We start from the raw sequence: 22,962 nt of genomic DNA on the forward strand, positions 1-22,962 counted from the left end.
GGGGATTAACACCCTTCCTCCCTTCCTCCCTCCCTCCCCTCTCCCTCCCTCTCTCTCTCTCTCTCTCTCTCTCTCTCTCTCTCTCTCTCTCTCTCTCAATCTCTCTCAATCTCTCTCAATCTCTCTCTCTCTCTCTCCCCTTCCCCCTAGACTTTCCTCCCTCTCTATCTCTCTAGATAAATAAGATTTGTACTTGGCCCCAGCTAGACAACAACCAAGCCCAGGGGACAGATAGTGGAATGCCCCAGGGAAGTATTCACCTTTTGTTAGTGGGATATAGCTCTACTGTAATCACATCTAGTGCATTCCAGGCGGCAATACTGGCACCACAGAACAGGCACTGCCAGCCAATCATCGCAGACTCACTGTTGCCAAAAAATAGGAAGAAGCAGCAGACTGCCGATATCAGCATGGAACCACCTTGAAGGGAGCCAAGGGAGAGAGAAGTATGGTGTCAGTTTCTTGAGCCAGACTCTCAACCATCCAGTTAAGCTTAAATATACACTTAAAGTAGAGTTAACCCCTTCCATGACCTAATCCCCAAACCCAAATAAAAGACCAAGAAGAAAAGGGAGTATAATGTTAACTTACATCAACACATAAAAGCATCATCTTTTTTCTTATATGATCTTATCTAGTCAGAAAGCCAAATGACTCCTTAAAGAATCTTCTTTTCTCTATCTATTGGTTAGAGCTAGGAAAGGTATCGGCTCCTGTTCAAGATGAGTTTCTTTAAAGCCTCTTTCCCATAGCTTATAATATAGCTTTGCATTGAATTTATTCTCATTGTTATGCAAGTTATTCTCAGCACTTGAACTCACTAAGGAGTTATTTTCCCCAATGTCTCTGGCTGATCCGCAGGCCTTTCCTTAGACATAAAGTGGGTAACCAGACAAAGATTTATCCTATTGGCAGTCTCATCTACACTGAGGAACAGTGGGGTAGGGAAATGTGAACCCATTTGTAGAAAGCAAAAGCCAAAAGGGGAAATCTTTTTCCTTCCAGGAGGAACTTCCTGATACTAGAGGCCCATCACAAAACAGTGGACAATAGACCAAGACACCCCATTTCCTTCTTCATGGTTTAAAGTTCTCATTTTTTTAATAGACTAGGTCTCCCTATCTTCCTGGTAATAGAAATTTAGTAGCCTAAACCCTTTATTTAAGGTGATCCCATTATTATCATTACCTAGGAGCCCCAACCTGAGCCAACTTGCCCTTCTTTAGGCAACTCATTTCTCACTCCTAGGGCGTATCATACTGGTACAGGACTTGGTATGATTGTCAGAACTCGGAAACACATACCACCTTGTCCTTTAATGTCCCCAATTCTAGAGGAACAGCTTGGCCCACAACTTTCATCTCTGTCCTAAACCAGCTTCTGGCTGAAAATCCAGAAGTGATGAAGAACTGAACCAGAATGGTTTCATTAGCAATGAAAAGGAAGGAAGGGATATCAGTGACATTATCGAGGCAGAATCTAAAGGGCCTGGGGACAGATTTGATGTAGAGCATAAGGAAAAGGGAAGAGTTTAGGATGATTCTCAAACTTCAAGCCTAAAAAAGCTGAGAGAAGGGAGCATCAAAAGCTTAAAACATTACATAGTCAAAAGAACAACAAAAAGAAGTTTCCTGGTTCAGGAAGATTTCCTCTTTACCTCCAACCATTGTAGATCCAATTAATATAGGGAGCAAATGATTTTAATTCTGATAGGATATCTAGAACAGGCAATAACCAAACTATAGCTGTATTGAGGGCCCAAGAGTTGAGAGGGGAGCAATGTGAAAGAAGCAGCAATGATTATAGTGAGAGTGTGTTCCATGTATGCTCTTCCCATGAAAGTTGAGGTGGAATAAGAGTCTATGTGGGAGTGTGTGGAGGCTCAAGTTGTGTCCTCTGCAACACAAGAGATGTCTGAGGGATGCCCTGAAAAGCAAGAATGAGATAGTGAGGATCTTCGGTATTAAAGGACTTGTCAATTGGGAACAAGTTAGAGGAATACAAGAAGCATCTGAGCTGACCTCTCCCACATTCCTCTCCAAACTTTAAAATAATGCCACAAATCAAATTTTAGAGCAGCAAAGGCAATGAAGGGTCAGAGTGAGACATTTTTCCCATCTACAATCACTAGGGTGGACCACAGGAGAGGTGTGTAACACTGGAGTGGGTGTAGGCCAGGAGTACCAGGGGTGTACCTTGGAGGAGGCAGCAGCAGCAGCAGTTTCAGATGCTCTCAGACCAGACATGGTAAGGGGGTTGGACGACTGGTCAGAAAGAGATTATAGGAGACCCTTTGCAAGACTAGGAGTAGCAGGTGCTGACTGGAGACTCTTGCTCATACACAATTCTGGGTTGCCTTCCCAGCGTGGAGAGGAGCACTTGTCTGGGGGGAAGAGGGGGTCACAAGGGAACAGGGGCCTTGGCCACAGTTCCAAGGCAGAAAGACATACTAGAACTTGTGGTTTCAGGAGAACAGAGGTGCCATTCACAAGTCCAGGGTCAATAGGAGACCTAGTGCTTGTAGCTGCAGGGGAGAAAGAGTCCTTTCAGGGAAAAAACCAAAGCACAGATTCAGGAGAGCAGTGACCACACTTCCCCTCACATCACAGCACCTTAGAAAGACTGAAAACTTACAGACCTCCAAAAAACTAGCTCTGAAAACACAGGCATGAAAAAGCCTGAAGCTTTTCAGTTCCAAATGACTCATGATGAAAAAATGCTATCCACCTCCAGAGAGAGAACTGATAAGCTAAGTACAAACTAAAGTATAATTTCTTCACTTTCTTTTTTTAATATGGCTAATATAGATACATATTTTATATGATTTCACATGTGCCATTAATTAATATGATGTTGCTTGCCTTCTCAGGTGCTATTATTACCCCCATTTTACAGATCTTTAATCATTACCTCCATTCATACAATTATTACTCTCATTTTATAGATTTTCACCTATTTCCCAAGGTTGTTGTGAAGATAAAATGAGATAATATTCGCAAAATACTTTGTAAATCTTAAAATGCTATAAAGCTAAATGATCAGATTTTACAAGACTGAATTCATATCTTAGTTTTCCTCTGATTTTCAATTTCTACTCTTTTCTTTCAAAGGTAATAATATCTACTCTCTTCTTTACATATACTATTTTTCCTCTGATTTTCAATTTCTACTCTTTTCTTTCAAAGGTAATAATATCTACTCTCTTCTTTACATATACTAACCAACTCTGAAATCTGGGATACTCCCTCAGAGTGCTTCCTCTGGTCAGTCAGTCTTTCAATACCTACTAAGCATCTATTATATGCCATACACTATGCTAAGCACTGTGGATAAAAAGAAAGTTAAAGATGGTGCCTGCTCTCAAGGAGCTCATAGTCTAATGAGAGAGGCAACATGCAAACAAGTACATGCAAACAAATTATATCCAGGATAATTTGCAGATAGAGAGAAGGTATTTGAATTAAAGACATTGGAAAGACTCCTTTGGAGGTAGGATTTTAGGTGGGACTTGAAGGAAGCCAGTGAAATCAGGAGGCAGTGATGAGGATTGAGAGCATTCCAAGCATGGGGGACAATCAGTGAAAGTGCATGGAAAAGGGAGATAGTCTCATGTGAGGAACATTAAGTATACCAGTGTTTACTGGATGCAGAATACGTGCAGAAGTGTAAGAAGCCTAGAAAGGCTGGTCTGAGGAGAAGGAAGTCCATTTATGAATGGCTTTGATAATCAAACAGAGGATTTTATATTTTATCCTGGAGATGGTGACAAGTCATTGGAGATTATTAAGTTGCAGGGAGAACTAGTCAGAGCTAAGCTTTGAGAAGATGACTTAGCTGAAAGTAGGATGAATTAGAATGAGGAGAATTAGGGATGGCATCTATTACAGAAAGTCTTCCTCAGGGACTTCAGCCACAAAAGAGAGGAGATGTAAGGATGATAGCTAACGGAAATGGATGGATCCAATATCCATTTTTTGAGGATAGGGGAGAGACTATAAAAGAAGGTTAGGGAGCATTCTAACATAGCAGTTCCATCAACAGACATTTTAGAGATGTTTGGAGAGGAGCAGATTTAGGAGGGAATGATGAACCCCATTTTGGAAATGTTGAATTTGAAGTATAAGCAGATGGGGAAGGAGAGGGGGAATGATGAGCCTCATTTTAAAAATATTGAATCTGAAGTGAATAAAAGATATCAAGGTAAAAATGTCTAGTAAGCAGTTTGAAATACAGGATGGAAATCAGCACTGAAGACACAGACTTGGCAGTCATCTGCATAGAGGTGACAAATAAAGCTACCGGGTAGATGAGATTTCCAAGAAAGAGAACATAAAGAAGAAAAAGAATTGGATCAGAGATGAAGAAGCCACTATTTCAATGAACTGCTCAAAGAGAAGTTTGCAATGGGTTTTGATGCAAGATACACAAACATTTCTACATATGCACATATATATTCATGTAGGTATATATGCACATAAGTGAATTAAAGCAAATGGGAAATAGAGTCTTTAAGATCCAATTAAATTTTTTCCTTAGAACATGAAAATATTCATCAGTAAAGAGGTGGGATACTATAGAATCTTATACATATTCTTTTTTCCTCTTTACAAGGGAAAGGTCAGTGTTAGTGGGAAAGTATACAAGAAAATAAAATTATGTTGTTTAAAAAAATGTCGATGGAATTTTTAAATCATTTTTTCATTAGTATCTTTTGCTTTATTCATATTTTTAAATCAGCTTGAACCTAGAGCCATTGCAATAATTCAAATCATCTCCAGAAACATTTATTTTACCCCTTATGATAGAAACAACTAAAAGTTAACTTTATCAACTAGGGATTTGATGACAAGAAAAAAAAGAACTATATTTCTCTCCCTGACCTTGCCTGACAACTACAAAACATTATGAGATACAAACAAAATCAATGCAATCAAAATTAGAAGGGAAATAAGAAATTAGGAAAAAATCTTTATAACGAAAACCTCTGACAAAGGTCTAATTACTCAGATTTATAAAGAGCTAAATCAATTGTACAAAAAAATCAAGCCATTCCCCAAATGATAAATGGGCAAGGGACATGAGTAGGCAATATTCAGATAAAGAAATCAAAACTATCAATAAGCACATGAGAAAGTGTTCTAAATCTCTTATAATTAGAGAAATGCAAATCAAAACAACTCTGAGTTATCACCTCACACCTAGCAAATTGGCTAACACGACTACAAAGGAAAGTAATAAATGTTGGAGGGGATGTAGCAAAATTGGGACATTAACACATTGCTGGTGGAGTTGAGTTGTGAACTGATCCAACCATTCTGGATGGCAATTTGGAACTATGCCCAAAGAGCGCTAAAAGACTGTCTGCCTTTTGATTCAGCCATACCACTGCTGGTTTTATACCCCCAAAGAGATCGTAAGGAAAAAGACTTGTACAAAAATATTTATAGCTGTGCTTTTTGTGGTGGCAAAGAATTGGAAAATGATGCCTTTCAATTGGGGAATGGCTGAACAAATTGTGGTATCTGTTGGTGATGGAATACTATTCTGCTATAAGGAATAATGAACTGGACAAATTCCATGTGAACTGGAACAGCCCCCAGGAATTGATGCAGAGTGAAAGGAACAGAACCAAGAGAACCTCATACACAGAGACTGATACACTGTGGTAAAACCGAATGTAATGGAGTCAAGCCTAGAGACAGGAGGTCCTAGGTTCAAACCCGGCCTCAGCCTCTTCCCAGCTGTGTGACCCTGGGCAAGTCACTTGACCCCCATTGCCCACCCTTACCAATCTTCCACCTATGAGACAATACACCAAAGTACAAGGGTTTAAAAAAAAAAAAAAACGAATGTTAAAAAAAAACGAATGTAATGGACTTCTATACTAGCAGCAATGGAATGACCCAGGACAATTCTGAGGGACTGATGAGAAAGAACACTATTCACATCCAGAGAAAGAACTGTGGAAATAGAAACAAAGAGGAAAAATAACTGCTTGATCACATGGGTAGATGGGAACATGATTGGGAATGTAGACTCTAAGCAATCACTCTAATGCAAATATTAATAATATGGAAATAGGTCTTGATCAATGACACATGTAAAACCCAGTGGAATTATTCGTTGGCTATGGGGAAGGGGGGAAGAACATGAATCATATAACCATGGAAAAATATTCTAAATTAATTAATTAAATAAAAATTTTCAATTAAAAAACATTAAGAGACATTGGAAAAATATATTCCTTCCAAACTCCCTTTTTTCACAAGGCGTGAAAAGCTATTGCCATTTGGAAACTAAGTCAATTAAGTGATTTGCCCAAAGTCACCTAACACATAAAGAATAGAACTGGCATACTAAGCAAAGTCTTCTGATTCCTAGGCCAGTATGGTTTCCATTATATTTCATTACCTTTACGTGACTTTCTATAGAATGGATAGAAATTATCAACAAGAGTTAACTAGGGGGGGCACCTGGGTATCTCAGTGAATTGAGAGCCTGGCCTAGAGATAGGAGGTCCTCGGTTCAAATCTGGCCTCAGACACTTCCTAACTGTGCGACCCTGGACAAGTCATTTAACTCCTATTGCCTAGCCCTTACCATTCTTCTGCCTTGGAACCAATACACAGTATTGATTTTAAACAGAAGGTAAGGGTTTAAAAAAAAAGAGTTAACTATCAAGTTGTAAGCCAGTGATATATGGTAAATTCTCTGTCCTCTTTAAGCAAAGGTAACTTTCTCTTCATTACAAGGTATTTGGATTTAAACAACAACTTTTTTCCTTCTAGAATGTTATATTCTTCATGTTTGTCTACTGCCTTAAAAATAAAATAAAATAACTTTTCTCAGTGTGCTTTCCAAGATATTATTATTTCATCATATTCTTACAGAAACCTCGGGAAATGGAGAAAGCAGGTATGATTCTATCTGTTTTGCAGATGAGAAAACTGAGTCACAGAAAGAGGAGATGATTTGTTTATTGACTAAGCTGCTTATTGACATATCTGACATGTCCCCCAAGTTATATGTATTCTGGCCACCCCTTCCCCAAGCTCACCAATCATCTTGATTCTCCCAATTTTGTCCATGAGCAGAGCTGATATAATGTTGCCTGGCAATACAGACAGACTGCCAAGGAAACTAACAAGGTAGATGAGAAAGTCATTGTCTTCTTCAAAGTCCAAGTGGCATCCCTCCTTCTGTTCCATAAAGGTAGTGTTGATGAACCGGCAACCAATGAATTTATGATGATAGAGATCTGCAAGGGAAAGAAGCCAAGTTTAAAACAATTAACTTGGTAAAATGTAAGCCAGCTGAGGGCATCTCATCATCTCAAAGTCCCCTTAACACCATGCCTTAAACTTATAACAGGTACTCAATAAATGTTTGTTGAATGTTATTATTGACTGCAAAGAAGTATTAGGAGGGCATAAGGATAAGATGAATCATAAACATATGTTGCCTCCATGGGAGGCTGTGGCTGTGTCAGCATTTGGCAGAATGTTTTCCAAGGCCAAGTGGTTTATGGCCAATTCAGGTGGGGAAAGAGGAAAGGTGGAAATAGAAATGTAATTGTTCAAAATTCTAAGGAACAAAGAGATCAGCAGGCTTAAAATTTTTAAAGTAAATTATCTGTGGAATTCGTAGTGCTAATTAATATTCAAATAATTCAATTATTATAAATATGTGCATTATTAATTGAAGCTTGAAATATCTGCGGGACATCTGATTTTTTTAAGTTAACTTCACAAAGGATAACTATAGGGACAGGGATGGAACTTGTGATTTCATTGATATAAAGAACTTTTTTTTTAACCCTTACCTTCCACCTTAGAATCAATACTGTGTATTGGTTCCAACACAGAAGAGCAGTAAGGACTAAGCAATGGAGATTAAGTGACTTGCCCAGGGTCATACAGCTAGGAAGTGTCTGAGGCCAGTTTTGAACCTAGGACCTCTTGTCTCTACATCTGGCTCTCAATCCACTGAGCCACCCAGCTGCCCCCAGTTATAGAGAACTTCTTAAGTTTCTCTGTCTCTTCATTTATCAAAGAACATTGACACACTATTTCAAATGAGACCATATTTGTAAAAAGTGTTTAGCACAGTACCTAGCACAGAGTGGGAGAAAAAAAATACTTATTCCCTTCCCTCTAAGAGCCCTCTGAGATAAGTCTACTAGACATTTTTATTCCCATTTCACAGATTTAAAAAAAAACTGAAACTTGGAGTTTGGCAACTTGCTCAAGGTCGTGAAAATAATTAAGGGGTAAAGCTGGGGCTAGAACTCTTGCAAGTCTTCTGAATGCTCTTTCTACTTGATGATGATGATTTCATCCTTAACCTATCATGTTCCAGGTAGTTTTCCTTGGAACATGAAATATCATGATGATGTATAAGCCTTAAAATACTATGTATATATGTGCCATTATAGGGAGAGGGAAGGAAGCTGGTCCTAAGATTTCATCGGTATAAGGAACTCCCAAATGAGAACAATCCCTCTATGTAAGCAGTACAGCTTCTTCTTTGAACCTTTTGGGCTAGAAAATTAACCTGGAGCGCTGCAAAGTTAAGAGATTTGCTCAAGGTCCCATTGCCAGAAAGTATCAGAAACAGAACTTAAATTCAGGTTTTCCTGACTCAAAAGGTCAGCCCGACCCTCTACTCCTCACTGCCTCTCAGTGCAATTATTACTATTGTTGTTATTCATGAGAGCAATTCTTCAACAAAGCATCTCCACCCAGGGCCAGCCTATTACTTCTGTTACCTGTATTATAGAAGACAGTTGATTCAATAGTGCAATTTTTGAAGAAAGTCCCAGGAGATACGACATCTTCAAAATAGCATTCATCAAAGAAGGAAGTCTCGAAGATTACATTCTTTAATTTCATCTTATAGAACCTGTAGAAAAGGCATCACCCCACAGTGGCACTCAATTACAATGATTCACACAGTGAAAATGGAAGCCTGAGATGCTAACAGGAAAAAGAAGACAACCACCTAGGCAGGTGCAAAGGATGCTACAGGATAAAAGACAGTTTGACATCATACTCAATTCAGATCAATCCCCAAAGCATTCATTTAGCATATACCATGTACAGAACACTCCACTAGATGCTGGAGGATACAGAAAGCCTATATAAAATAATCTTTGTCCTTAAGAACCAGGAGATAATTTAACGTTGATTCATGGATGCTGGAATTATCCCCATTGTTGGATATCACAACAGTAAAGAATAGAGGTGTTAATGGACTGCCACCTGAACCAAATTCAAATGGAACTAGCAAATGTTTTACAAAGTAAATGAAAATACAATACAGCATAAATAATGTTAATATATGGTTCTCTAAGTCAATATTCACTATTGGAATCTGCTTCTATTTAACACCAGTGGAAGAGAGTTGACAGATCACTGGTGTTTTATGTGACTTGTCCAGGGACACATAGCAAATAGACCTTACAAGGAGGTCAAATTTGAACCTAGGCAATCCTGACTCCAGATCCAAACCTCTAGGCATTCTATCAGGCTGCCTCTGTCAACACATTTACAATTATCTACAATATAAACAGAAAAAATAATGTATGAAAGAGGTTCAGTGTGATATAAGGTCAAAATAGTTTATCTATTCTTCCTAGTTTGCTATTTGTTTTCTCATCAATTAGGAAGAATTTTCCCCTGCTGCATTATTCAAAGAGTTTGAGTCATTATTACTTGTTATTGCAATAAAGATCCCCCCAGAACCCCAGCATCTCAATCAGGAGATGACCCTTGATTCTAGAAGGTTATATAACAGGACACATTCAGGTGTGACAGTCCTGGGGGGGGAGGTTTATTATTTGAGCTCCAATCTAGATCCATTCATTATCCCTCTCAGAAGAGAGCTTACAAAGTCGTTGACAAGCCTGAGACAAGTCCTCAGATAAAAAAAAATTGGCCCTCTGCTATTAGAAGACAGGGCTCAGATCCATGTGAATTTGTAAGCCCAATGTATTTACTCTGGAAGCCTATTTCTGAAGATCTTTTTGGAACCTTTACTTGTTCAACATCCCTCTTTAGCAAAGAAATAAAGCAGTCATGGGGCCTTTAGCGATGTCCTACTGTTCTGCCAAGGGCAAATGATATAGAAGAGCCATAAATCATAGAGGAAGATAATAAGTACACAGGCCTTGAAATATTCCTCTGAGTAAGTTATAAAAAGCTTTAGATATATGGGAGAAACAAAAAGACACAGGCCTGTGGGACACATTCTAGAACTTTAAAATTCAAGGTAATTTCTGTAATGTGTTTGTAAACTTTATAAATAAGCACATCTCCCCTCATGCCCAACTCCTAATTTCTTTACTGAGCTGATCTTTATTCAGAAGAGCATTGGAGCTGAGAGGAAAATCTGAACTAGGAAACAGTGTCTTGGAAATTTTCTATTAAAACTTTTAAGAGAGTGTGATGTACACACAGTAAGTATTCTTGAACCCTCATGAAGAACTTTACTGTTCCAACTATCTCTTGAGCCAAAAATAGCTAATTTTATTAGGACATCTGGCTTAGGTCCAAGCATACTCATCTATCCCTGTCCTAACCCTATGGGGCCTGAAAAAAGTATTTGGATTTCCACCTTCTGCCCTGGCCAAAATTACCCAAGTGATTAAGTATATAACAAAAGCTGTGTTTTTACTCTTCTGTAACAGTAGAAAGAGAGAGTTAAATAGCTGCACTACATCTGATAAGAGGCCAGGATGGAATGATAGAAAGCTCTGATAGTGGCATCACAAAGTTGTCAGAGGCCCCTGGCAGCAGCAGGTCACCAAGAGGTAGAGGTAGCAGCTGGAAAGCTCTTGTCTACTTCCAATTCCAAGTATTTATGATGTGAGAAGTTGTTAGATCACAAGCTTGGATCTTGGGATGCTTTCATCTGGTCCTACTGGTGCCATTACTTGAATATCAATTGGAAACCTCATTGTATTTCCAACACTCTTTTTGCTCATTCAAAAGGAATAATTGCCAAGAGCTAAACAAACTGAATTGTGTCTTCACTGGAATGCCTGGCTTTCAAGTATGGGAGGTTGCATCATGGGTCTTGGAGACCCAAAGGGTCAGTATCCTCTAATATATTATTGCCTTGCTTTCATTGTTTCTAGGCAAAGATGCCCACATATACAGTACTGAAGCATGTCAGTCTGTTCATATGGTTGACCAATTCCATTTTTCCAAGGCCAAGTGACTAGGGTTCAAGGAAATATAGACATGATCTGGAAGTGTATATATCCTCTAGTGATACAGAATAAAATTTAACCATGCTTTGCACATAGTATATGTTTTTATTATTTAATTGTTTTTATCTCAAATCTCATCTCTTTTTCCTAACTCTATCACTTACCTCCAAAGAAGGGTTGCCAAATTCTTCGTGTAAAGCAAAACCCTAAGTAGAAGTATAAGATGATATTGGATAGAAATTTCCACTCATCCCCCAAAAATTATCAAAATAATAGTAGGTGGGTAAGCACAGCAGCCAGGTGGTTTTAATGGTCTTGGGCTTGTAATCAAGATCTGAGTTCAAATCGTTCATTAGCCATTAATTATAATTATTGATTATTAATCACTAGCTATGCAACCTGGGCCACCTCTTGGTCCCATTTTCCTCATCTGCAAAAATCAGATAGTTGGCCTTAGTGACTTGTAAGGCTCCTTCCCAGTTCAAAATCTATAATCCTACAATACTTCCTAAAGAACCAGGAAAATCTGTGATTGTAGTAAGTCAAAACCATTGTACTTTCCAATGAACAAATCATAATTCCAAGCCCTTTAATGAATTCATCAGCAAATTCATTAATCTCCTTCCTCTTATATTTTGAAGCTGCCTAAAGTGCCAACACATGCATAATTTAAGAGGCAGTTTTTAAAAAAACCATTAGATGAGTTTGATTAGGCCTCATAATTAATAATAATAATATTTATATAGTTCTTTAAAATGTACAAAGCACTCTATAAATTTTATTTCATTTTATCCCCACCTGGGAGATTGATCCTACTATTAATATCCCTATTCTACAGATAAGGTAAAGCAAGGCAGATGGAAGTTAATTGACTTGCCTAGAGTCACAAGGCTAGTAATTATTTTGGTTATATTTGAATTCAGTTCTTCCCAATTTCAAGTACAGTACTCTATCTATTGTATAACTTAGCTATAAATTACAGAGGCGCAATGGAATCTAATAGTTACAGTCAAATTCTTCTTTTAAAGTGACAAATAGGCACTGCTAATCTAATGGAGAGATCTTTGAGATTTAAAGTTCTTCATATATAATTTTCCATAAATCATCAATTGTGACTGCCTTGACTCTTGATGTGACATTGCAAATACTGACTGAGCTAGAATAACAGTTTTACTGTCACTGTTCTAAGCATTAAAGGATTTTCTTTTGGAAAATCCAATAGTACTATTCCAGTAGCTTCCCATTCAATTAGTGCAACAGATTATGGAAGGCTAAGAGCAGTGGACTAAATCCTGGTAGTTTGGTGCCCATGTTTTCTGTCTGAATTTGTTGAATTGAATTTACTTGTTGGTTCTCTTTCCAGTTAAATCTCAAAAAAAAAAAAAACTATTCCAGTTACTTTGTATATATGCTAAATATGTTTCTTTATATACATACTGTTTCCTCCAATAGAATGTAAGTTCTTTGAGGGCAGTGACTTTTATTTTTGTCTTTGTATCTCCAACACCTAGCACAATACTTGTCACATGGGAGTCACTTAATGTTTATTGATTAATTAATTGAACTCTAAATTTTAGTTTAGAAGGGGAAAGGAAGGAGTGGTCCAGATCTATGATTTTTATCCAAAAAGGAAACTTATCATGTGGAAATTCCTTTTAACAATGTAGATTGGCAACTTTCTTTAGCACATGGTCAATACATAAATAAATTAAGATTTATTAAGTGTCTACTATGTGCCAGACCTGCTTAAGCTAGTAGGTGCCAGGGCAAGAATTGAACTAAGTGGGACAGAAATGATAATAGAGACTTTGTTTGCAGGACTTTTAATCAGACATTTATTTCCCAAACCGTTTTCATCAATCATCAATCAATCATCAAACAAATATTTATTGAACTAACGTTTTTTACCTTATTCAAGAAGATCTGTAGGATATAAAGATGAATACAAACTTACCTTAACCTTCAAGAACTTTTAATTTAGTATAGCTAAAATAAGGCAGTATGATAAATGCCTTAAGAATGACACTAAGCTCTTTGAAGGCTCAGAGAGATCATTTCTAGCCTGAGAGGGATCAGGCAACCCTCCACAAAGAGCTGAAATTTTAGCTGAATCTCAAAAATCCATACAATTTTAAGACAGTGATAGAAGTAAAGAAATGGTTCCTCTTTCCTTATTAGAATGGTTTAGCCTAGCAAAATCTTTTAGTATTTAAATATTAGCTTAATCTATTCTAATATTATCCTATCTATCCCTTCTCTTCCCCTAAAATAATTACCTAATACACTAAGACTATATCGCCCCCCAAAAAGAAGAAACCTCTGTCTGTTAAAAGAGTTGTTTGGTTTCCATGAAAAAACTTAATGAGGGCCATTTCTAACACCTTAAATTAAGTTTTCATTTCTATCTTTGTTCCTATCCTGCTTTTCAAATCTTGGGAAATTATTGTACTATAAGTTTCTCCTTGGTTCCTTGGACTTTGGAATTAAGCAATTTAGGTTTTAAAGGAACTTTCTGAATCTAGCAATGGAGTCTTCCTTTAAAAGGGGAGAATTTTTTTAATGCTTTTATTATGCAAGAATGTTTCATCTATATCCAAGCCAATGTGATCATATCTCATGACAAATTGAAATATTTAATAAGACTGAAGTGCTAAAAGATTTTGTAAGGAAGCCAAGAAATGTTTGATTCTTAGAATTCGTTTGGAAGAATACAAGACAGTCTTTCCTATTGAAGACCACCAGGTGTCAGTGTGACCTAAGGAAAGATAGCTATTTCCCTATTGGGGTCGATTTAACTGGTTTATTGCTCCTGTCCATTCTTCCATCAGACCGTTGGAAGGGTTTTGGTTTTTTTGTTACTTTTTTTTTTTTTTAACCCTTAACTTCGGTGTATTGGCTCCTAGGTGGAAGAGTGATAAGGGTGGGCAATGGGGGTCAAGTGACTTGCCCAGGGTCACACAGCTGGGAAGTGTCTGAGGCCAGATTTGAACCTAGGACCTCCCTCTAGGGCTGGCTCTCAATCCACTGAGCTACCCAGCTGCCCCCTTTGGAAGGGTTTTTTAAAGACATTTCTTTAAAAAAAAAGAGGCCTCTGAATAGGAAAAGTAAAAGAAAAAAAACTGGAAATGGATGAGTCAATTAACAAAACTCATTTTTCACATAAAACTTAGTTTTAGAATCCTCCAATTTACATGGTGTGGTGAGATCACAGAGGAATTTCATCATTCCCTCCAATGGGTCTAACGTCAAGGTTAATATTTTGTAGCCAAAACCACCCAGAAACAAAGTGATCTCTGAAAGAAAGATGTATATCACGCTTGATCCTTGAAATAATATTGTCCTTGGGATCAATGCCGTCAGACCAGATTATGAAGGAAATTACCTAAGCAAAATTTATAGCTTTTCCATTACTTTAATACCATTGAAACTGGTCCAATTCACTCAAATGAATTTCTGCTCCAAAACAAATAGTATCATAGAAAAGATGCACTTATGATGCCTGTTGGTTCATTCCGTTTTGGAGGATCATAGAAAATTAGAATTATAAAAGACCTTAGGGATTATCTGGTCCACCTCTGTCTTTTTACAGTTGAGAAAACTGAAGCCATAAAAAAATTAATTACTCAAAAATCACATGGCTACTAATGGCAGACACAAACTTAGAACATGAGTCTTTCACGTCAAAATTCTTTATTCTTTTCATTACACTATAATGCACAAAAGTGTTGGAATATTTCTATTTCAGTGATGCTTCATTTACCTAGCATATCATGGAATGTTGTTTAACATATAAAGTGAATTTTCCAGTTGACCAAAATTTACTTTAACCATGTTCAAAACAAATCTGTCTAAAAGGTGGCTTTTTAAAAAAAAGGAAAATGAGATGAACAAAAAGTAAATTTCCTTGTTGACTCAATATGATGTGAATATAGATTATCATACTATCCTATAATTCTATAATATATATAATATAATATAAATGTAAACTTTTATATGTAACATACATATAATATAGATCAAATGAAATACAATAATGCAATTCTGTCATATAATAACCTTAAGGGCTACTGAATTAGGTTGAGATCCTATATCAAGTGGCTTCCAAGTGCTATTTAAGTATTCATATCTGCTTCACATAGTTTTTCTATCTCATTTCCTGTCAGGTTGGAAGTTGTCGTGCTGTGCACCTACTTCTAAAATCAAACATAACTTACCTCCATTCCCAAATTCCAAATTTTCCTCTTATAATCAGTTTAGAGTTAATATGCCAAATATTAACTATTAGAATTGCATGTTAACAATAAAAAGATTCTAAGTGCTCCTATGAAACAAATGAATATGTATTTATTTTTCACATTTTCTTAATATCCAGCATTTGGTAGAGAACTTGGCACATATCTGGTGATTAATAAATGCCTGTTAATGTGACTATTTTAATTGTCTGAGGAGATTTTTTACTTGCCTTCAGGTTCCCAACCAGGATATAGGTAGTTGAGATTGCTGAATAAGTCACTAAATAAGTGAAATATTATTACCTTACCATTAAAGGAATTCTATCATTAGTCCCACATCATCACCATATCTAATCTTTTATATTTATTCTTATTTTAAATTGAAAGAAAAATATCAAGAATTGGCTAAACTTTTAAAGTTTCAAATCTCTCAAAAGGAATGCAGTCCTCTAAAATGTCTCCTCCTTCCAAGAATGGTCTTCCATTCAGTTCTAAGTAAATAATTCTGCCATATTTTCCACAAAAGATATCTGGAGTTGGCCAAAATTTCATTTGGTATTGTTGAATATTATTGATTTTTCTAGTTTCAGGCCAGGAATGTAATTTAAAATAGCCAGAAACTAAAAAATAAATAATATTCAATAATATCTTGCCTTATGCCATCAGTCAATCTGAACTGAGAATTTGATGGATTCCTTTTAGATTTATCTAGTAGCAGAAAAAAACAATTCTCTCATAGAACATTAATTGCATTGAACCATTTACCTAATTGAATAAATTTATATTGGAGAAACAGCATGATATAATAGAATATAATGAGAAGAGAGTAAGGATCAGAGTCAGGAAGACCTAGCTTCAATAAGCCTGAACAAATAACTCGGCTCCAATGGATCCCCAGGCAACTGTTTAAGAATTTACCTAGCAGAGCAGGTACTAATCTGCTTCCATGGGAGGCATGTTATCACTGTGAGTTCCCTATGCCAGTGAAATCCAAGGCCAGTTTTTCTTTTAAATAGATTTATATATACTATATTATCAGCAGATCTCACAAAGATTCGCGGTACAGAAGTGAGTAATGAAAGCCACTTACATTCATGGCTGAAAACCCAGAAGATCCCAGGACTGGGGTTCATATATTATAAAAATATGACAGGAAAAATCCCAGAGCATATACTGTTATTTCCACTATAAGCAAAGGTATAGAAATCCCATAATTCAGTCTGAAGAAAGGCATAAAGCAGTCTATCAGAGTCAATATGCAGTCTCTGATGTTCTACCATATCCTACAGCTCTCCCCCTCCTCGGTTTCCCATCCTTCTCTCCAAGAGTCTACACAGGACTGTTTTCTACCCTCCCACTCTGACATGAGAGAAGCGAAAGCCCTTTCACTTACTTATCATTGAAGAACCTCCCATGTTCGTGCACCTGGTTTTCCAGAGTAAAGTTGAATGTGACATGTTCCAGATGCTCGTGTTTGAAGACCTTCTCTTTGGACTTATAAGCTTCATCTTGAATGTGGCGAATCATGTCGGGGAACCAAACAATTAAGCCATAGTAACTGCAGCAAAAAGGCAAGCAGGTCAGCATCAGGACCGAGTGTGACTTTTGATGCTCTCTCTGTCTCTCTCTCTCTGTGTCTCTGTCTGTCTCTCTCTCTGTCTGTCTCTGTCTCTCTCTCTCTGTCTGTCTGTCTCTCTGTGTCTCTGTCTCTGTCTCTGTCTCTGTCTCTGTCTCTCTCTCTCTCTCTCTCTCTCTCTCTCTCTCTCTCCATAAGCCCTCTAAAGTGGCGTCCTTTGGAACCAGACCTAGTTAACCTATAGAGCCTATTTAGCGAGGTCTGCCTCCCAAAGGGATATATGAGAGTATGACTCTGCTTAACTAAGTTTAACTTTTATGACACTGAATAAAACAAGGGATTATGATTTTTGTTTCTTTCTTATTGTAAGTTTAAGCATTCTAGCTTATAGCCACTTAACCTTACTCAAATTGATTCGGCAAAAACAGAAGAAATTATAATGATGCAGTTTGAGGATGTAGGAATGATATGTCAATTTCAGTGGTGAAATTTGCCTCTTCTTATTTAGTGACAACGAGTGGAAAATGTTCCTACTATTCCTCTAACCAATTTGATCTAGCAGTACTAATGCCAAGGTCACATTTCTGTCTACATGTGGAGCAAAAGACTTGACAAGAGGACCCAACAAATAAGAGGAAATGGCAAATGCCCTTTTCCCCCCTCTTTCTGCTTATGCTATAATGCAGAATGCTGCTAGCACATTAAACAGATCAATCTTCCTAAAGTTTTTACAAAAGCAACTCCATGGAAGACTCCTTTCTTGAAGAAACCAGGGTCACTTTGAACTCCTATTTTTTAATTAAAATATACAAGTTTAGAAAACTATAGCATGCTGCCTAAAGTACTAGTATGTTATAAATGCATATATGTTGCTGTTAAAAAAATTATTAATACATTGGATAGTGCAAGGATGAGCTTACCTCAGAGCTATAGAAAACCAAACCACAGCCAGAATCAGTGTATTCATTCTGTATGGACCCATCACACAGTATAAGGCATTGTCCCAGACCTACAAACCAATATCAAAGAATGGTTACTAACAAGATGATCTCACTGACTTTAAAGGCTGATTTCTGACCTTTTCCTGCCAAAGAGTACAGAGGATCTTTTGAAAATCATAGGGAGAGCCCCAAAGGTAAAATAATTCATTTTGAACCCTCAGGTAGTATATATTTCCTGCCCGTGGATATCCCTGATTCATAATATTCCTCTATCTTCAGTCCAGTGAAAATAAGGAGAGCCCAAAAATGCAATGTAACGCAAACAAAGCCAGACTTTGAAAAGACACAAATAAAGAAGGTACCCAGGGACCTCAAGTACTCAAGGTTCAGCTTCCTCCACATTGATAGCAGTTTCACCCAAAACTAGCTTTTATGTTCATAAGGATCTCTTCTAGGTCACTTACCTGCTTTCACTTACATGCTTCCTTTCTGAAAACAGACACTTGTGGGAGCTAGGGTTGCATCTGAGCCATATAATTCTATTGGGTGACATATCACGGAGATGGAAACTTAGAGATCATTAAGTCCAAACTACTCATTTAACAGATGGAGAAACTGAGGTACAGTTAAATGATTTGCCCATAACTAGTTATTATCAGCCAAATCTCCTGATACCAACACACTCAGGCATTGCTTTGTTTGGTCCAGAAAAAAATAAGGGGCCTTTTGGATTTGAACTAGTTCCTTTGTTCATTCTCTTCCCAAAAAGTGTAAATCCCTTCAAAGGCATTCTCCCATAAAAGAATCATGATCATTTATATTCATACCTGTTTAAAAGTAGTGGTCAATCTGACCAGCCAGCGTTGGTACCAAGTTCCTGTTGAGCTTTGTATTTCAATGAACTCATCCATTTGCTTGGGGGTTTTGATGTGAGAAACCTGAAAGTGGGGGGAAAAAGATCTGAGCTGAAGAGTATAAACTCAAAACAATGTTTTCCCCAATTTTTGTTGCTTGGTCATTTTTTTTAAGTTTGGATTTGAAATTTTCCCTACATATCTTGTAAGAAGAGATCATTTCAGTTAAATTACATCTCCTCCTAACTTATGGATTACGTTACTTTCCTCTATGAACACTTTTCATCTTAACTACAGCAGATCAATGGAAAAGTCAGATCAAAGAGCTAAAGGTGGAAGGAATGTGTTCATTATTTAGTCCAACCATTTCATGATTCAGATGTGGAAACCAAGGCCCTGAGAGATGAAATGCATTCCCTATAGACCCACAGATAGTAAATTTCAGACAGGCAATAATGGGCTGGGGTTCTCTTATTTTGAATCCATAGATCTTTTCACTAAACATGGCTGCTCTGTGGGTAGAATAGGATGAGACTAAAAGTTTAGATTGTTCTTTGTTTTATGACCTATTCAGATAGATGAATAGTCAGAATAATACTTTTCATAGTCATAATATCACACTTGATCTTTATAACAATACTGAGAAATAGGTGTCTTCCACCCCCTTTTGCAGATGAAAAAACTGAGAACCAAGACCACACAACTGGCCAACGGCAAAACTAAGATTAGAACCCCGATCTCCTGATACACCATTCAGTGCTTATTATTCTATGCCACACTGAAACATGTGAATAGAGTAAAGTGATTCTCCCTGATGAGGTAAGAGGCATTCATGATGCAAATATATCTTTACAGACAACCCAGCATATAGAATTAAATTATAGAAAATTGTCATCTTTGCATGGGGTAGTATTATATGATCAACACAAAGCAGAAAGAACAAACCTCAATGAACACAAGGCACAGAATATGTACCTGTTTCCATGAAAAGGAAAGAAGGAAGGAAGGAAGGAAGGAAAACTTATGCCAAGGGTTCCCAGCAAAAGTGTAGGTGAGCAAGAGAGGTATCATACCATTTAGTAGATTTCTTCTTTAATTAATACTAGTAACTAAAACATAATATGTTCAATTTTTCTCTCTTTTAAAGTAGTATGAGGGAAGTCAGCTTTCTCTACATTTTAGCAGCACCCCCTACCCCACTCAAGGAAGGCCCTGAATACATACACACACACACACACACACACACACACACACACACACACACACACACACACACCACAGCTTCTACTATCAGGTATCGAGGAATTCTTGATTTGACCTTTCTAGACTGATTGAAATCATATCTCAGTAATCCCAGAAGGATACTTTTTTACCAACAAACATTGATTTAGCTCTAATTTATATCCTACTTTTATATCCTCTTTTATCTTTAGAAAGAATATTAACCCACACCAGAGAGATCTCAGCACTAGCATGTTGACAGCATAAAGTACAATTACTCTAATTTACAATTAACTCAAGAACACCACTCAGATTCACACTCTAAATTATAAGGTGACCTATTTGATCCTCAGTGTTTGGATTCACAGGAGAATAACAAGTCATCTAATTTTCCCACACAGATGGGATTTAGGAAATTCATTCAGCAGTATTTAGAACACCTGGCACAATTCAGCTAAAATCTATAATAGGAGAGAAGAACCTAGGTTCTACTTCTGGGAAATTTTAAATTGACCAGAACTATGGTTAAGAATTCTAGCAACCTATACAAATTTAGATGCACACAATAGGTGAGAGGCACATAGGACAATCTTTCCATGATGGGTGCTAGCATTCTAGGAAAGAAGGCAACCATGCCAGCCCTCATGGCATAGTTAACACCCAACCTACAACCAACCAACCTTTTTAAGGTAGTAAGAGAGATCTGAGAGATAGATTCTAGGAAAGAAGCATGACCCTCAAGGATGTTACTACAGAGCATAGGGCCCACAGAGGACCACAATGCACGGAGTGGTGAGACAGAGAACCTATAGAGAAGGCGCATACAACCTCTGATATTGAAGCCTGAGACAAAGTTTCAATCAATTCATTCTAGTTACCCAACTAATAGCTGCTAGAATTTTAACCTGCCCTATAATTCTTTTTCTAACAAATTATGTAAATTCATTTAAAGGGAGTTCAGAGGAGAAAATAGGTTATATGATTATATTCAGAAACCCAATATTCTTTTACATGAAGTGACTAGAAAGTGAAAAAATCAAAAGAATAACAAATAGTTGCTGCAACAATGTGTGTAGACACAAGTGAAGGCAGAACTTATGTTCAAGGACTTTTGCATTTGACCCTGGGCAAGGCTCTGTCCTCAACCATAAAATGAGAATAATAATAAAAAGCATAGATATTATTTGTAAAGCATTTTGCAAATCTTAAAGTGCTATATAAACATTAGAATTTTATTTGTAAAAATGATGGCTTCAAGTCAACTTGTTAAAAGATTTCAGGCTTCACTCATTGCTGTTTTGCCTTTCATCTGCCTAAACCCTCTCAAGATATGTATCCATAAATCATTGAAATAAATAATGCTAGAGTGGCAGAGCCAAGATGGTGGATTAAAGGTAACAACTCAGTCAAACTCTCCCATATTCCCTTCCTAACATTTTAAAATATCTCAAATCAAATTTTGAACTGGCAAAGACAACAAAAAGTAAGAGAATTCATGTGAGGACCAACCTAAGTTCATCCAGTAGTAAGCAGTGCCAGTTTTATTAGGTCTCAGCCCAGAGATGATAAAAGAGTCAGATCACTGTTCAGAAAGAGATTACAAGGGTCCCTTTTCCCATACTTGGAGCAGCTGATGCTCTATTACCCATAAATAGTACTACATCACAGTTCCAGGCAGAGAGGAGTACCCAACTTTAACATAAAGTTAAAAGTCAAGAAATACCATGAGAAAATGAGAGAGAGAGAAAAAAGAACTTGACAACAAAAAGCTACTGTGGTATCAGGGAATACCAAAACACAAACTCAGAAAAAGACAATGTGAAAACACCTATAATCAGAGCCTCAAAGAAAAATTCTAATTGGAAACAACCCTCACAAGAATTTCCAGGAAATTTAAAAAAGATAGACATGGTAGAGAATAAGTTAAGAAAAGAAATAAAGGATGAAAGAAAATTATGAAAAGAAAATTAGCAGGTCAGTAGAAGAAGCACAAAAAATACTGAAGAAAACAACATCATAAAAAAACATAATTGGCCTAATAATGAAAGAGAAACAAAAATTCTCCTAAAAAAGCAAAATTGAACAGATGGAAAAAGAGATAGAAGAGCTTACTGAATAAAAAGTCCTTAAAAATTAGAATTGGGCAACTGGGAGCTAATAACTACATAAGACATTAAGAAACAAACAAAATCAAAAGAATGAAAAAAGAAAAAAAGGTGAACTACCTTATCAGAAAACCAAAAACCTGGAAAATACAATACACTGAAGAGAGATAATTTAAGAATTATTAGATTACTTAAAAACCATAACAATAATAATTCTAAAAGCCTAATATTATTGCTAGGTCTGTATCCTGAAGAGATTTTTAAAATGGGAAAAGATCTGTTTATACAAAAATATTTATAGCTGCTCTTTTTGTGGTTTGCAAATTGCAAATTGAAGAACTGTCCTTCAATTGGGGAATGGCTGAACAAATTGTGGTATATAATGGTGATGGAATATTTTTGTGCTAGAAAGAATGATGAACAGGATGATTTCAGAAAGAGCTGGAAAGACCTACATGAACTGACTCAGAGTAAAATAATCAGAACCAGAAAAATAATGTTCACAGTAACAGTAATATTGTAGAATAATCAAATGTGATAGACTTAGCTACTATCAGCAATACAATGATCCAGGACAATTTTGAGGGACTTATGAAAAAGAATGCTATCCATCTCCAGAAAAAGAACTATTGGAACAGGAATACAGATGAAAGTATAACTTTTCACTTGATTATTTGGGTATATGTTTTGGAGTTTGGGATTTATTATTCCCTTACAAAAATGAACAATATAGAAATATGTTTTGCATGATAGTACGTGTATAACCCAATGGGTGGAGGGAAAGCCTAGATGTCATCTTTCAAGAAATTATTAAGGAAAGG

At 36.8% G+C, this 22,962-nt stretch overlaps 1 protein-coding gene across 4 annotated transcripts in view; it reads right to left on the reverse strand.

Moving 5' to 3' along the window:
- Positions 1–22,962, reverse strand: part of SV2B (synaptic vesicle glycoprotein 2B) — a 75,997-nt gene that overhangs the window by 1,913 nt on the left and 51,122 nt on the right. For 2 of the 4 annotated variants that reach the window (XM_044662468.1, XM_044662471.1), the window contains 6 exons: positions 18,789–18,899; positions 17,941–18,029; positions 16,838–17,002; positions 8,768–8,901; positions 7,058–7,258; positions 261–420 (listed from right to left, as the gene is read on the reverse strand). In XM_044662468.1, the coding sequence (XP_044518403.1) occupies positions 261–420; positions 7,058–7,258; positions 8,768–8,901; positions 16,838–17,002; positions 17,941–18,029; positions 18,789–18,899 (860 nt within the window). The remainder of the gene's footprint in view (positions 1–260; positions 421–7,057; positions 7,259–8,767; positions 8,902–16,837; positions 17,003–17,940; positions 18,030–18,788; positions 18,900–22,962) is intronic. The other 2 variants (XM_044662469.1, XM_044662470.1) reach the window with 2 other exon arrangements.

This window comes from Gracilinanus agilis, chromosome 2 (genome assembly GCF_016433145.1).
Source record: "Gracilinanus agilis isolate LMUSP501 chromosome 2, AgileGrace, whole genome shotgun sequence".
Taxonomy (NCBI): Eukaryota; Metazoa; Chordata; class Mammalia; order Didelphimorphia; family Didelphidae; genus Gracilinanus; species Gracilinanus agilis.